Raw genomic sequence first — 17938 nt, 5'->3', positions numbered from 1 at the left:
TGCTCCTTTTGCAAAACTAGGAGGCTATACCATGGTAAGAAAAAATAGTGTCAGCCTTAGGTAGAACTAGAAACCTCTGAAGTTTGTCATGAATATCCAAAGGTCACTTATTTGCATGCTTTCTCCCATTTTGGAACACCTCTTAACATATCTGCTGTGTTCATTTCCCCAAATCTCTACATATTTAATTATACCAAGTGTAGATTTATTTTTTATTTTTGCCATGCCATGTGGCTCCCAGGATCTTATTTCCTTAACGAAGGATCTAGCCTGGTACCCCAACAGTTAAAATGTGGATCCTAACCACTGGGCTGCCAGAGAATTCCCCAGAATGCTTCTAAAGATAATTTTTGACCACTGGCTTCTAAAGATAATTTTTGACCAGTCACACAAATATTTTTCTTACAAAGCTATTGAGCTTAAGGTAAAAGTTAAATGACATTTTCCTGTGGTAAGCTCTACCATTTGCTAACAATCACTCTCCATATTCACTTACAAATGTCTATATCTCAACCTTTATAAGTATAATAATAATTATCATCACAACCAGTATCCTCTTCCACTTATTCCTGCTTTTCAACATTACACTGTTGTTTGTATTAATTTTGATGTTCTTTACTATCCTGCCTTTTTTTTGTGCAATATGTTTTTGGTGCCAGGAAAAAAATCCTTTTTATTAACATTTATTTACTTGCACAGATGCTATAGATTTCTTTGAACACCTTTATGAATCTTATTACACCATCTCAGCAGTCTTATTGATTTGTTGCAGAGTTAAAAGTTGAACTAATTCCAGAAGGCTTTGGTCCCCACATACACATGGTAGCAATCTGCGTTAGGTCCTATTTACCTGTCCCTTCAGCAAAATTAACAAGGCAGTTAATTGAAACAAAAAGTTTATTAAACAATCAATGAGTTGTTTTTCCCCATGGAATTTACTAATTACATGAGTTTATCCTCTGGTTGCTTTGGAACTCTATAGGTAAAACTATCACCTAGTTTCAACTCTAAAAGAATACAGATTAGGGATACAATCATATCAGCCTTACTTTGTCTGGATATGTATCATATCATTAAACAGATGGAATGTCTAATTACTGAGTTAATTTATGAATTTTTTAATGTATATAATCTCAGGCCATGAACTTCAGTCCTAAATGTATACTTTGCATTTATAGTGTCTTTGGGTCAAGGAATAATAACCTATTTGTTACAGTTATAGTAAGATAAGGTAAAGATAAATTACCTACAGTATATCATTGTTAGAAGCATTTTAGTTAGAACGTTATATATTATAATCATGATGAAAGAACTGTTATTAAGTAGTATGAAATAGGTGTAGTTTTTCTCAATATAAAATGGAAATTTAATTTAATTATGAGTGTCCAGTTTCTATGGAGTAGATGTCAGATTAAGTTAAGCATATTGCTTAAGAGCACGAGTTCTTGACTCAGAGTGCTTGGGATCAAATTCCAGCTTCACCACTTGGAAGCAATGTGTCCTTGGGCAATTTATTTAACCTGTCTGTATACTAGGTTCTCTATGTATTATGTAAAGGGAGATTGTGAAGGTTAATATTTGTGAAGACACTTGGAAGTGAATCCTTCTTCTGTGGAAGGATTCCCAATGAAAGGCAGAAAGCCTTCATTCACGTTTAATTCTAAAAATGAAAAGCTATATTCACCTACCCGGAAATCACTGTTACTCTATTTATCCCTTATTTCCTTTGTTTTTCATGCTGGTGATTCACCATGTGGTCTACAACTAAACTGGAATGCTTGAATATTTTTTTGGCATGATTTTTTAGGTACAAATCATACTTATGTACACAAAATTACTTTCAAATACAGTGTACAGATTGAACCAATAAGCTTCAGAAGGAGGAGAGGACTTGGTTTCCAAGATGACTTGATTACAGAATGCACTTGACTTTTTTTGACTACTTCAGGTTGGGATAGTGTTGGGAATTAAAAGGCCACAGAATTTCAGAGTTGAAATGAACCTCGGGCACCATGAATCCAGTCTTCTATCCTGCACAGGAAATCCTTCCACAGGAGGATTCACTTCCACTCCTGCTGTCATAAATTCAGTGACAGGAAAGTCATTTGCACATGAAGCAGCCTCTTTCCTTTAATCAATGTCTCTTACTTACTTCTTATGTTGAGCTCAAAGATGCCTTGTATAACATCCAGGTACTGGCTCTTTTTCTTTTTTTCTGGAAATAAATACAGAATAAGTCAATTTGACATGGTTTTATGAAGGTAGTTTTATTATAAAATAAGCCATATAAACAGAAAGAAAAATAAAAGCTTGGTGAGCTAAGGTGGATATTTTGTCAGTGACACCCAGGTCAAGAAACAGAATGCTGCCAGCCACCCCAGGAGCTTCTCTTTGTGCCTCATTCCAGTCCTAACCCTTCTCTGTCCTTGAAAGTATCCACTATCCTGATGTTTATAGTAACCGCCTCCTTGTATTTTACTAGTTTAATTAATCAAATGTGCCTCTGTAGACACTATTGTTTAATTTGGTTCATTAAGAATTTCTATATGTCTTTTAAGTCTCTTTTAATATTAGAATCTATTGTTAAATATACACTTACATTTATGTTCCCAGACCAAGTGCATAGGTCACTGAATGATCTTTAACTACTGTGCTCTTCTGGTTGCTGTCCATTGGATGCATCATGGTTTATCAACTGCCTCAGAATAGTGAGTTTAGAAGTAAACACAGTGCACCAGGTGTGCTACACTGTTGAAGAGAATAGTGACAGTCTATGATTTACACAAGCTTTCTAAAATACTTTAGCCAGTTTTAGCAGGTGGAAAACATTGCAGTCTTAATTTAAGCTTTGGATTATATAAGGCCTCTTGTTAGCAGTGCTGTCAAGACAAGGATTATACTTTATGTAATTTACTCTTGTGAACCCAAATATAAGACTTCATTTTATGCTTTTTAATATTTTGGTTTAAGCCTTGAAGTCTCAAAATTTAGATATCATTTTAAATTTAAAAGTCAATATGATATAAAAAAGAGACTTAGAACATGAGTTGAAGAAATAGATGTTAAAAAGAGGCATGCTATATTTTAATTAAAACTCACTTTCATTTTTCATAGTATGAACTTCAGTTTCTAATTATGTACCATAACTTTACATTTTACTTTCTTCAGTGAAATCTAAGACAAATGAACCAGACATATTTAAACATAACTTGAGTGTACACAATGATATGGAGATAAAACTAGATACATAAAATTTCATAGTTGTCTAAAATTTTATAAAAAATAACAAGATATTAAATGGATCTTTTGTAACTGTAAAGTAAGATGTACATTGCTGTAACCATACAAAGCCAAAGCATAAAAATACAATATAAAAGTAGTTAAGACCCCGGACTCAGTCAGACCATCAGTGATGGTATTAGAACACCCTTCAGCTACTTTCTTACTGTGTGAACTGAGGCAAACTAATTATCTTCCTTAAGCCAGAGTTTCCTCATCTGTTAAATCGTTATTCTAGAGCACCTACTTCATAGTATGGTTTGTGAGGATAATTAAATGATATATTACATATTAACTGTTTAGTAAGATGCTCAGCATAGAGAGCATTTACTAAGTTAAAATATTCACTAACTGCTCTTGTTGAAATTTAATATAATCTTCATTCCTGAGAGGGAATTAGTATATTAGGGTTTATTTTTATCTCACGTATCTGTCACATATTTGCTTTCATGTTAGACTGAGATCTATCATCTGTGCTACCTAGGATCTGTTTTCTACTCCATGTCTTCTGTTGGAGATAGCAGGGCATACTTACCAGAAGAAAAAAATATTAGAACGTAATTTTACTTTCATGAGGGAAGAATTCACAGCTGTCATGTTCTTATGTAGTCCATATGTACTTCTGTGCGCACTTTGATGAGCCTTCATTTCATTGATAATTCAGAAAAATTGTGTGGGAAGTCACTGAGTGTATGAAATATTGGAATAGCCACCAGTTTCTTATACTATTAATAACACGACAATCACATTCATATTTAAATACAAAAGCTGAACTGAGATTAAATAGATGTCACCATCTAATGTGGATTTTGGAGAAAAGCTAGATGCAGGACTGGTTGAAGAGTTGATGAATTAGGTTTTGTTAAATGTATTTTTGATAGTATGTTTGTAGTCTTTTAGTGTATACTCTTGTTAAATGCATTTTAGGTTGATTTTTGCCTAATTAAACAAAGAGAGTGCTATGTTGGTCTATGTGTACTACAAGAATCATAATGATGTAGCAGGGAAATATTTGTGTGTAATTTTAAAGGCTACTATGTGAATGTGATTTAGACCTTGGGGACTGGTGCCCCACGGAGGTGATTAACAAATCTTTGACTATGGTCAGAATCTTATCCAAACAACAATTTGACAAAAATTTCCCTTAAGACATTGGCATCTATCTTTTCATTTCTATTTAGATTTCTTCCATGGAAATTAATTTTAGAGGTAAATTTATGTATTGCATTAATTTACTATTGAATATTATAAATATAATGTAAACCATATTTATTAAAATAAGACATTTAATTGAAATTTGGTTTATTCAACAGTAAGATATCAGTGTAGTTGGAGAAATATGGGCAATTATTGTGTCCATAGGAAATAAAATATTTGATTAAAAAATCATGGAATAATTAAAATTCTAGGTTCATGAGCCATATAATTATTGTTTCATTTTCAATAAATTAAAGATAATACTGTGAATACATTTCAGCCTGCCATTCTGTTCAAGAGCTTAGAGCTCTAATAGCTTAGAGCTGCTTATATGGCTTTACACTGTCCAGTCTGTCTTCCTGCCTAACTCCCAGGGGAATCACGGTCTTGAATTTTGTGTTCATCACGTACTTACATTAGGATATAATTTATACATTGATACACTCCCCTACATATGTGCAGAATGTCTAAATAGCTTGTATTTTTTCTATGTTCAACTTTGCAGAATTTGTCTATTAGTTCTTAGAGCTTTTTTTATTAGGTGTTTAGGATTTTCTATATCAAAGATCATGTCATCTGCAGAGACAGTTTGACTTCTCACTTTCTGATTTGGATGCTTTTCATTTCTTTTCCTTTTCTAGGACTTCCCAACCATATTGAATGGAAGTGGCAAGAGTGGTCATCATTGTCTTGCCCTTGATACTAGAGGAAAAGTTTACAACCTTGTACTACTGAGTATGGTGTTTGCTCTGGGCTTGTCATATATGAGTCAATGTCTTTACTAGTAATTGGTCTGTTAGATTTTCTACCAATATTTCTTTCTAATTCAATCTTGATAGGTTGTATGTTTTTAGAAATTAACCGTTTCTTCTAAGTAGTCAAATTTATTGGTATAGTCTTTTTTGATCATATCTATTTTGTGTGGTAGCAGTTGTAATGTCTTTTAAATGATTTTATTTATTTTTGTCCTCTGTCTTTTTTTGCTGATGGAATCTGCAATGCATTTAGTAGGAACTGCATCTTTTTGTTGCCCTCCAAGAGCCTAAGCTGCTGCTTTTTCAGGCTCTTCCTTCCTCACGGTCACCACTCCCCACGAGTCTTGCAGCACATCTCAGCATACTGAATACGGTGAGAAAAAAGTCGGTTTGTTTGTCAGTGTCTTTGTTGCACAACTAGGGAAGCCGGTTGCTCACTGAGATACTCTCACGTCCTCCCAGTGAAAAAGTCACAGGGTAAGGATGTCTCCTTTGGCGCTGAGCTGTGACACCTTGGAGGAGAGGTGGTAGGTAGTAAAGTAAAACTGTTCTTCTTAACCTCATCAGTGTGTCCATCTTGTATTTGTCTCTGCTCCAATGATGTGCTGGTACTTCTCATTGGACTCCAGAGTTTCAGAAAGGCAGTGTTGTCTGTTGGTGATTGCACAGATCATCCTGAATATGCAGGAACCTTAGACTATGGGTTGCTTTTCTAATTCCTTAGTGGTGTCTTTGGAAGAGACAAGACTTTAATTTTAAAAAGAATTTTTCTTCTATGGTTAGTCTTTACCTACTCAAAGCTTATGAAGATATTTCTCTATATTTTATTCTAGAAGCATTGTAATCTTAGCTTTTATTTTTAGTCAGTGATTCATTTCAAGTTAAAGTTTTCTTATGGTGTGAGGTAGAAGTTGAACTTCAGTATTTTCCATAGAATATCCAGTAAGTTCAACACCATTCATTGAAAGATTATTTTTCTTATTAAATTTTGACACCTTTGCAAAAAGTCAGTTGACCCTATACATCAATTTCTGAGCTCTCTATTGACCTATTTGTCTATGCTTAGGCCAATACTGCACTGTCCTGATTGCTGCAGTTTTATAGTAAATCTAGGAATCAGGTGATGTCATTCCTCCAGTTTTGTTCTTCTGAGAAGATTTGGGGATAGTGTAGGTTTTTGCATTTCTATGTCAGTTTTACAATCAGCTGGTGAATTTCTTAAAAAAAAATTGATTGATGTATTGGTTTCCTATTGCTGCTGTTACGAACTACCAAAAACTTAGTGGCTTTAAATAACACAAATTTATTATCTTACATTTTTGGGGATTGGAAGTCCAAAATGGCTATCTCTGAGAAAATCACCAGGTGTTGGTAGGGTTGCATTATTTTCTGGAGGCTCTAGGAAGAATTCATTTTCTTGCATTTTCCAGTTTCTAGGGGCTGCCGTGGCCATGGGCGTGTGGATTCCTTCCCTCTTCAAGCTAGGGATGGCCAGTCTAGCCTTTCTCACATTGATCACTCTGACATTGACTCCTCTGCATCCTTTTTCCTTCATTTAAAGATGCTTGTGGTTGTACTGGGTCCATCTATATAGTTCAGAACACTCTCCCTATTTTAAGGTTTCTGATTAGCAGCTATAATTCCATCTGAAACTTTAACTCTTTCTTACTGCATCACATAATACATTCACAAGTTCAAAGGGATAGAATGAGGACCTCTCTGGGAGAGCCATTATTCTGCCTACTTAGTTGGAGATGTTTTGAATCTGGAGATCAGTTTGGGGAAAATTGACATTATGACAATATTATGTCTTCCAATCCATGAACATGGTCTAGCTCCATATTTATTTAGGCCTTCTTTGAGTTCTCTTAGTGATGTTTAGTAGTTTTCAAAGTAGAGGTCTTGTACATCATTCATTTAAATTATTCTGTTTCAAATGCTATTGTAACTGCTATTATTTTACACTTTCAATTTTCAGTTGTTTATTGCTCATATAGAAATAGAATTCGGTTTAAATTTTCACCTTGCTTCGAGCCACCATTCAACTTCACTTATTATTCTTGTTACAATCTCTGCTACGGCTTTAAATTGAATTTGTGTTTACCTTGTTCCTGAATTCAGGAGGAAAATATTCATTATTTCATTATTAAACATAGTGTTAGTTCAAGCTTTTTTTTGTAATTAGTCTTTACTAAATTAATTAAGCACACTGAAACAGAAAATCTGGCTGATATTTCCATCCAATCTGCATCTTGACAACCATTAATCTAGAGATGAAATACTGGTATCTTTACATCTTCACTTTCTAGAAAAGAACACTGCAGAGAATGGTCTCTACTTGCCTCCCCCTTTAAATTCTTACATGAATATATCTAATAGTTTTCACTTTTTAGCCCTTATAGTACAGGAAACCAGACAGTGGGACGCTAAAGTGGATTCTGAGTATGAATCAACAATATATTTCACATACTGGTAACAATTTTTCTTTAGGCTATCAGTTCTTGGATATTTGACACTTTCATCAATCTCTTGCTTGACTGTGTTAATTCTGAAAAATTTAAGAAATTACATGAATTGTCTACTATCTGAGCTATTTGAAAACTTCTGTTTCTTTCATATATAAGAGACAATTTATTTGAACATAGGATTATTTGCTAGTGAGGTTTTTTTATTGCAGACTTTCAGTGGGCATTTCACGGCCCATACTTAAAATATCTTTTTCACTTGTTGAAAGTAAGGATGTTACTTTCAACATCTTTGCTTCCATCAAAGTCACTATATCTATTTCTTTCTTTGCACCTGCAATTTTGGCACTACACTACAAGATGTTAACCCACAAAAATATAAAGAGTACATGAAATGATGGATTGACCCAAATTTCTGAACATCCTATTCTATATTTTCTAATTTTATAGGGCACTTGTTTTCAATCTTGGCTAAGCACTAGTCTTTAGGCAAATATAATTCATTTCTGTGGGAGGTGGCATAGCTGTGTGGCTTAAAAAAATCCTATAGATGATTCCATTATATATCATCTTTAAAAAATGACATCAGAATAAATATTGCTATGAGAAAATGAATTTGTTGATAAAATGGTTTTACCTTCTTAGAGACACCTTTTTCTCTTAAACAGTATAGGAGATTCTCAGATTATAATTTCCTGATTTTTCAACCATTTATCTATACATTTAATTATAGATCAGCAATTAGCATATTGATAACCTACTCTGTAGCATGAAATTTAAAAAAATTTCTTCCAAGTTAGGAAAATTGTTTATTGATTCATCTAATGATATTTCATTGGAAAAAGCCCTGATGTTGGGAGGGATTAGGGGCAGGAGGAGAAGGGGATGACAGAGGATGAGATGGTTGGATGGCATCACCAACTTGATGGACATGGGTTTGAGTAAACTCCAGGAGTTGGTGATGGACAGGGAGGCCTGGTGTGCTGCGATTCATGGGGTCACAAAGAGTCGGACACGACTGAGCGACTGAACTGAACTGAATGATATTTCTGTAAAATCTGTCAGCAGATTTTTTCCTCTGCTGTATCTCCAGTATCTATTTTAGTAGTGACAAAATGTAGGGACTTACTTAATATTTGTTGAAGACTGTAACTGCATACTTTCTAGTATTAAAATAATTATATACAGATGACTAACAAGCACAGGAAAAGATGCTCAACATCACTCATTATTAGAGAAATGCAAATCAAAACCACAGTGAGCTACCATCTCATGCCAGTCAGAATGGCTGCTATGAAAAAAGTCTACAAACAGTAAATGCTGGAGAGGATGCGGAGAAAAGGGAACCCTCTTACACTATTGGTGGGAATGCAAACTAGTACAGCTGCTATGGAGAACGCTGTGGAGATTCCTTAAAAAACTGGAAATAGAACTGCCATATGACCCAGCAACACCACTGCTGGGCGTACACACTGAGGAAACCAGAATTGAAAGAGGCACATGTACACCAATGTTCATTGCAGCACTGTTTATAAAAGCCAAGACATGGAAGCAACCTAGATGTCCATGGGCAGTCGAATGGATAAGGAAGCTGTGGAATATACACAGTGGAATATTACTCAGCTATTAAAAAGAATGCATTTGAATCAGTTCTAATGAGGTGGATGAACTTGAAACCTATTATACAGAGTGAAGTAAGTAAAAAGAAAAACACCAATACAGTATATTAACGCATATATATGGAATTTAGAAAGATGGTAACGACGACCCTATATGCGAGACAGCTAAAGAGACACAGAGATAAAGAACAGACTTTTGGACTCTGTGGGAGAAGGCGAGGGTGGGATGATTTGAGAGAAACGCTTTGAAACATGTATATTATCATATGTGAAATAGATCACCAGTCCAGGTTCGATGCATGAGACCGGACACTCAGGGTCAGTGCACTGGGATGACCCTGAGGGATGGGATTGGGAGAGAGGTGGGAGGGGGGGTTCCGGATGGGGGACACATGTACACCCATGGCTGATTCATGTCAATGTATGGCAAAAACCACTACAATATTGTAAAGTAATTAGCCTCCAATTAAAGTAAATAAATTAATTAAAAATATAGAAAGTATTCACTGAAAGATAGGCAAATCTCTGCATATACTGCAAAGATAAACAAGAATATAGTTTTTTTTTTCAGTGGGCTTGATATTGGACAAAACGTGTATATGTGTATTTGACTTGCAGTAACTATTACTCTGTAAAATCCATCACTATTCAAGTATTGAGTATCACAGCATCTTCAAATTTAATCTATTTATGATATGGTTTTTGTTCAACAAATGAGGGAAAGTGCAGTTGGTAAAGAATCCTCCTGCAATGCAGGAGACCCCAGGTTGATCCCTGGGCTGAGAAGGACCCCTGGAGAAGGGAAAGGTTACCCACTTCAGTATTCTGGCCTGGAAAATTCCACAGACTGTATAATCCATGGGGTTGCAAAGAGTTGGACACGACTGAATGACTTTCCCTTCACTCAGTTATTTAAGAAAATTATTTATTTATTTATTTGGCTCCATTGGGCAGCTTGTGGGATCCTAGTCCCCCAATCAGGGATCGAATCCACACCCACAGTAATGAAAGTGCAGACTCTTAACCACTGGCCTGCCAGGGAATTCTAAGAATGATTTTAAATGAAACCAATCATAGTCAAGATGACATTTCATCTTCCCTTTATGTTTGTGAATCTCTGAATTTGAAAAATGTATGTTTAGATTACAGTCTTATAAAAAGAGAGATGTTGAAAGAATTAATCACTTATCTGCTGTGTGAAGAACCTTAATACCTGTTTCCCACTCTGGCTTTCTTAGTCCACCACTCCTCAAGTTGCAATGATTAGTTTAGTTAGTAGGGTTGCTTTTATTTGGAACATTAAGTCACTATGGATTTCCTGGTCTGAACCAGCCATTATAAACTTCCTGGGTGGTTAATTAGATCCAATCAGAGAAAAATATGGAGATGATCTTAGGAAAAGGGACTATGGGATAAAAGCTATTATATTGTGTTCTGTCTTTCCACCCTGAGAATAATTGAGTTTAGCGATTATGTTTTTATTGGGCATATTTTAGGTATTTGTTAAACTTACAAAAAGAGAAGTGTGATGAGTAAAAGATAGTTCATGTGTATGATATCTAAGAAAGTTTGTAACTTGATTTCTAGGTATTTTTTAAGGCCCTGAGGATTGGTGACCCACAAAAGTAATTAAACATCATTATGACCAGGTCAAGGTGAGGCATTCAGAAATTTCCTAGGATGTGTTCTGCGAAAGCTTGGTATAGTCTGTTTATCTCATCTTGTCCTTCATTAAAAAAAAAAAATCATCTAAATGAATGCTGAAAAGTTAATCCAGAAGGAAAATTTGAATACTGAAAGATTTATGATCACAGGAAATTTAAAAAATAATTTCAATTAATTTATGTACTTGTTGCTGAGAGGAATAATAGTCAAAAACTTGCAAAGGAACAAATATAATACATTACTGTAAAATTCTGAATGAGAAGAGCAATGGAAATATGGCTTCAAGAAGAAATTTCCAACTGTTGAAGAGCTTATTAATATATTCCAAAAAGATTTCTAAGACTTTTAAAAACCTTTTATTATAGATACTTTCTAATATGTACAAAAATAGAGTGAAAAATACTATGACCCCATGGATCCATCATCTAGTTTTAAAAATTATCATCATATGGCTGTCTTGTGGTATGTTAAGAGAAACCCACAATATTATCATATTAAGTGAATTGATTAATCAATATTTTTGTTTTATATAAAATTTTTTTTGAGGTAACATTAGTTTATAACATATAAATTTCATGTGTACCATATTACATTTTGACTTTTATATATACTACAAAAGTGTAATTTCTATTCATCATACAGTTGATACCACTTTACCCATTTTACCTTTCCCTTCTGGTAACCACCACTCTATTCTCTGTATCTATGTGTCTATTTTTGTTTGGTTTGGTTTCTTCATTTATTTTTATTTATTTATTCATTTTTTTATTCCACATATGTGTGAAATCTTACAGTATAGGTTTTTCAACATTTGACTTATTTTACTTAGCATTACACCTTTAAGGTCCATTCATATTGTTGCAAGTGGCAAGATTTCATCTTTTTTATGGCTAAGTAGTATTCAGTCATATATTTATACATTTTCTTTATCCATTCATCCCTTGTTTGTGTATCTTGACTATTGTAAATAATGCTGTGATGAACAGAGGGGTGCATATATCTTCTCAAATTACTATTTTAATATTCACAGATAAATGTTCAGAAGTTGAATAGCTGAATCATATGGTATTTCTATTCTTAATTTTAAAAGGAATCTCCATACTGTTTTCCATAGTGGCTGCACCAATTTATATTCTCACCAACAATATATGGGGGTTTCTTTTTCTCCACATCCTCTCCAATACTTGTTACTTATGGCCTTTTTGATAACATGCACACTAATGGCTATGAGATGATATCTCATTGTGGTCTTTATTTGCATTTCTCTGATAACTAGTGATGTTAAACATCTTTTATTGTACCTATTGGCCATCTGTTTGTCTTCTTTGGAAAAATGTCTATTCAGATACTCTGACCTTTAAAAAATTTTTTTATTTATTTTAATTGGAGGCTAATTACTTTACAATATTGTGGTGGTTTTTCCCAAACATTGACATGGATCAGCCATGAGTGCACATGTGTCCCTCCATCCTGAACCCCCTCTCGCATCTCCTTCCCCATCCCTATGTCTTGTCCCAGAGCACCAGCTTTGAGTGCCCTGCTTCATGGATCAAACTTGCACTGGTACTCTGACAATTTTTTAATCAGGTTTTTTTTTGTTGAGTTGTATGAGTTCTTTATATGTTTTGCAAATATATATATGAGTTGCAAAAATCTTCTTCCATTTGCCAGGTTGTCTTTTACTTTAGTTGATTTCCTTTGCTGTGCAGAATCTTTTTGGTTTGATGTAGTCCCATCTTTGCTTTCACTTTTGTTTTCCTTGCCTGAGGTCACATATCCGGAAAAATATTGCTAAAACCAATGTTACAGAACATACTGCCTATGCTTTCTTCTAGTAGTTTTATGATTTCTGCTGTTACATTGACTCTTTAAGTCATTTTGAGTTGATTTTTTTATATGGTGTAAGATAGTGGTCTAGTTTCTTTCTTTGCATGTTGATGTGCAGTTTTCCCAACAACATTTATTTTTTAAATTAAAAAAATATTTATTCACTTATTTATTGAAGTATAGTTGATTTACAATGTTGTGTTAGTTTCTGGTATACAGCAAAGCAATTCAGAATATATGTATATATATATATATGTATATATATATATATATATACACACACACATGCATATTCTTTTCCATTATGTTTTATTACAGAATATTGAAAATAGTTCTCTGTGCTATACAGTAGGACCTTGTTGTTTATCTGTTTTATATATACTAGTTTCTTTCTGCTAATTCCAAACTTGTAGTTTATCCATCTCCCATTCCCTTTCCCCTTTGATAACCAAAGTTTGTTTTCTTTGTCTGTGAGTCTGTTTCTGTTTTGTAAATAAGTTCACCTGTATCTTGTTTTAGCTTCCACATATAAGTACTATTTTATGGAGTTTGTCTTTTTCTGTCTGACTTTGCTTATTATGGTAATCTCTAGGTTTATCCATGTTGTTGTAAATTGCATCATTTCATTCTTTTTTATGGCTGAGTGCCCAGCACCATTTATTGAAGAGATTATCTTTTTTATTTGAGATTTTTATTATTTCTTGAGGTAGGCCTATATTGCCATAAACTTCCCTCTCAAAACTACTTTTGCTGTATCCCAGTGATTTTGACATGTCATATTTTCATTTTTGTGTCTCTTCAGATATTTTTTGCTTTCTTCTTTGATTTCTTTGTTGACCAGGTAGTTGTTCAGTAGCATGTTTTTCAGTCTCCACATATTTGTGTGATATTTTCAGCTTTCTTCTTGTAGTTGTTTCCAGTTTCATACCGTTATGATCACAAAAGATACTTGAGATGATTTCAGTCTTCTTAATTTATTGAGACTTGTGTCACAGCATATGGTCTATTCTTAAGCATTTTCCATGTACACCTGAAAAGAATGTGTATTATTCTGAATTTGGATTAAATGTTCTGTATAAATCTATTGAATCAACAGGTCTAACATTTCATTTAAGGCTGCCCTTTCCCTAGTTTCTTTCATCTGGATGGTCTACCCATGGCTTAAGTGGGATGTTCCTACTTTTATTGTAGATGTTCCCTACTATTATTGTAGTCCTATCAATTTCTGCCTTTAAGTCTGTTTTTTTGTATTTTGGTGTTGCTATGATAGGTTCATATATATAAGTAACTATCATGTCTTCTTGTAAATCATCCCCTTTATCATTCTATAATGTTGATCTCTGTCTCTTGGTTTTTTTTTTTTTTTTGCTTGAAGTCTATTTTATCTGATGTCATATTTATGGCTGCATTGCCTTCTTTCGACTGCCATTTGCTTACAGTATCGTCCTTCATCCCTTCACTTTGAGTCTATGTTTGTCTCTAGGGCTGAGGTGAATCTCCTGGAGGCATCTTATAGTTAGGTCCTATTTTGTAATCCCTCCAGATGCTCTGTGTCTTTTGATTGGTGAATTCAATCCATTTATATTTAGGGTGATTATTGATAAGTGAGGATTCAGTACTGCTGTTTTATTTTTTATTTTCTGCTTGCTCTGTATCTCTATTGTTTATTTTTCCCTTATGTTTCTGCCTACTATTTTGGTTTACTTTTTTTTCTCTTGTTAAATGTAATGGGTGGGGTGGCCAGACTATATAAATCAGGATCACATAGTTTACACTTTGTGTACTGGTGAACTTTTTTATAGGCTAGTGAACTGTTTTTGAAGGTAACTCTAAAACATGTAGTAGATGGACAAAAAGAACACTGACAATATCCTGTATCATATTAAAGATATTTTTTGTGAGTCATCATGTTCTGCCTGGGAAAGTAAAATTATCTAGTGACTCCTTTATTCTACAGTTCAAGAATTATGAAGTGATAGAGGAGGAAATACTATGTATTTAGATTGATTAAAATTTTAAATTATGGAGTCTGTTAGAGAAAGGTATTGCATAGAAAATATCAAAGTTTAATTCAAAAGTATCACAATAATTTCATAATGTTTCATAATATATATAAAACTAAAAAGCTATATCAAGATAAGTGAAGATATTTATTCATTGTATGAAACTCTACTACATACAAATTTACAAATCTATATTTCTAAAAAAATCACATAAATTCTATTGTCCACAGATCTCCCCAAAAGCCTAACTAATCTCAAACTAGCCATACTGTTCTTTCCATTGAGATGGATAATCATGAACAAAATGTTTTATAAATGAATAAGAAGTGAATATGACTGTGTTGTCATCTTTAAAATAATTTTTTGGTGTCTTCTCACTTCCTCTTATCATTATAAAGATGTAACAGACTTAAAAAACAGAGATCTTTTACTCATGCTGTTGATGATCAAATTTCATTGAAAAAAAGTGAATTGTTTCAAGTGGTGCTTATGACAAATTACTACCTTGTAGATTGCATTGTCTGCACAAAAGAAGTATATATGTTTGAATGGTATCATAAGAGATTTAATGCAGAAAACCATTAGCATATTATTATTTTATATACAACTCATAACATATATGAAGCTATTCATTCAGGTCTGTATTTCTGAAGATCAAAGCATTAGCATTGAAAATACATAGCTAGATAACCAGAACAGTTTTTAATGGGGCTTCAGTTCAGTTCAGTTGTCGTCTCAGTCATGTCCAACTCTTTGTGACCCCAATAAATTAAATGCATTCAAGTTTATGTTTACATTCCCTCTGTGTTATATTACAAGCAAAAATAAAATTTCTATGACTTGTTTTTCTTGAAGATATGCCAAAGATTAGAGGCATAAAGGGCTTTTTAAATGGCTCAGTGGTAAAAAAAGTCTGCCTGCCAGAGTTCGAAATCCTTGGGTTGGGAAGATCCCCTGGAATAGGAAAAGGCAACCCACTTCAGTGTTCCTGCCTGGAGAATTCCATGAACACAGGAGCCTGCCAGACTGCAGTCTGTGGGGTTGCAAAGAGTCGATGTGACTGAGCATGCATATAGAGGCATGAAAGAACTAAGTAGGATGGTTGTAATATTGTTTGTATCCAAAAAATGTTTGTATACAAAAATTATATTAATTGACCTTTGTGATCTAGGGATTACTTGCCTCTCTAAAAGTGAAAGGCAACTAGAAATTATTTTATTGCCTTATCCACACTAATTTTTTTGCTATGACTTCCAGTTTTTCCTTGATTTTGTAGGTTTGTGGTCAACTCTCATCAGCTTCTTCAGTGCATCCTTCATGTCCTTATTCCTTAAGGTATAAATGAGAGGGTTGAGACTTGGAGTGATGATAGTGTAAAAGAGGGTGAGGAACTTACCCTGGTCCTTGGAGGCATTGTTACCTGGTTGCAGGTACATGTAGATAATAGTTCCATAGAAGATGGACACTACAGTGAGATGAGATCCACAGGTATTAACTGCTTTTCTCTGGCCTGCTTTTGACTTCATTCTCAGCACAGCTCTGGCAATGTAGCCATAGGATATGAGAATAAGGATGAGTGGTGTAAGCACAATGACAATGCCTAAAGCAAAAACAGACATTTCAACTGCTGTGGTGTCTATGCAAGCTATCTTGACCATAGCTGGCAACTCACACAAGAAATGATCCAGAAGGTTGTTTCCACATCTAGGCAAATTCAGGGTGAGTGTACATAATACCACAGAATTGGCCAGACTAATACTCCAGACTGTGATAACCATCTTGAGGCATGCATGTGGGTTCATGATGACCAAATAATGCAAGGGCTTACAAATAGCTGTAAAACGATCGTAGGACATAACAGCGAGGAGAAGGCACTCAATGGAGCCAAACCACATGTAAACATAGAGCTGAATGACACAGCCCACATAGCTGATGGTCTTATCATGTCCCCACAAGTTAACCAGCATCTGGGGGACGATGCTGGTTGTGAAACATAGATCTAGGAGAGATAAATTCCGGAGGAAAAAGTACATTGGTGTGTGGAGATGGGAATCCAGGAGAGATGCAAGAATGATGGCAGTGTTACCGACCAAGGTAATTAAGTAGAAGACAGTGACAACTCCTGACAGGACCATCTCCAGTTTGGGATGGTCAGAGAAGCCAAGCAGAATGAAGCCACGTAGAGAAGTATAATTTCTTTGGTCCATAATCCTTCAGTGTCAAATCCAAGAGAAGAGCAGGTGGAGAAGGGGAAGGAAGATGAGGATGAATGGGAGGAGGAGGAAGAAAAGGAGAAGGGAAAGGAAGAGGAGAAACTTGTCAACAAAGACTATCTGAATAATTTAAAGAAATATAGAACTAAACAAAGGTAGCAAGTTTATGTTACTAGTAAAAATTACAGCCAAGTAATCTGATATTTGTTGTAGGTTCTTTTATGGTGATGAATTTAATATATTTTTATATTAAACTTAGGGAGTTTTACTAAGGGTCTGAATTTTCTCATGTGTAAAAGTTTAGAATAGATTTGCTCCTATGATTATTTATAATTTTCATTGACTATGTACAGTGAACATGCTCTTTTAGTTGGTCAGTGAATTCACCTATATGATATAATTATTTGGCTAATGTTAGAACGAGGAAGAATATTCCTTTTTTTGCATATCCTGGTGAACAGCACCTTTGGTCTTCCAGTTCGTTATGCAGGAGATCTGGCATTTATCCTTGGCACGTTTATCTCTCTCATCCCCAATACCTAACTTGTAAGTTTTAATGCAAAAATATATTTTAATTGTCCTCTCACTCTAAAAACTTACATGATCAGTGCCCTAGTCCAAATCACTGTCATCTATATTCTATTTTATGCCTTTACATTTTTACAAGATTAAGTAAAATCACATTATCCATGTGCCCAAACCTAGCCAGTCATTTTCCATTACATTTAGGAAATATTCTAATTTTTAAAGATGGCCTAGATGAACCTGCACAAGGCCTCTGTCTCATTTCACAGATCACTTTACACATATTGAATACTAGCCTTCTCTCACTTTGACAAGTCAGATTCATTCCTGTCTAAAGCCCTGGGAACCCTTCTCCTTTTCTGGACACCTATTTATTCTGCAAGTTCTGCT

The 17938-nt window shown here is 34.4% G+C and overlaps 1 protein-coding gene across 1 annotated transcript; it reads right to left on the bottom strand.

The window, feature by feature from the left end:
* Positions 1–16054: 16054 nt before the first annotated feature.
* On the bottom strand, positions 16055–17017 carry LOC136151720 (olfactory receptor 2W1). The gene has a single exon (XM_065913091.1). The coding sequence runs from the start codon at positions 17015–17017 to the stop codon at positions 16055–16057; it is 963 nt and encodes a 320-aa protein (XP_065769163.1).
* Between the last annotated feature and the right edge of the window lie 921 nt (positions 17018–17938).

This window comes from Muntiacus reevesi, chromosome 20, assembly GCF_963930625.1.
Source record: "Muntiacus reevesi chromosome 20, mMunRee1.1, whole genome shotgun sequence".
Taxonomy (NCBI): Eukaryota; Metazoa; Chordata; class Mammalia; order Artiodactyla; family Cervidae; genus Muntiacus; species Muntiacus reevesi.
The sequence above is the reverse complement of the archived record's forward strand: the minus strand, read 5'-3'. Positions and strand labels throughout refer to the sequence as shown.

Excerpts from the sequence above, each read along its gene's own strand:
- LOC136151720 (XM_065913091.1), bottom strand. The coding sequence starts at position 17,017 with ATGGACCAAAGAAATTATACTTCTCTACGTGGCTTCATTCTGCTTGGC.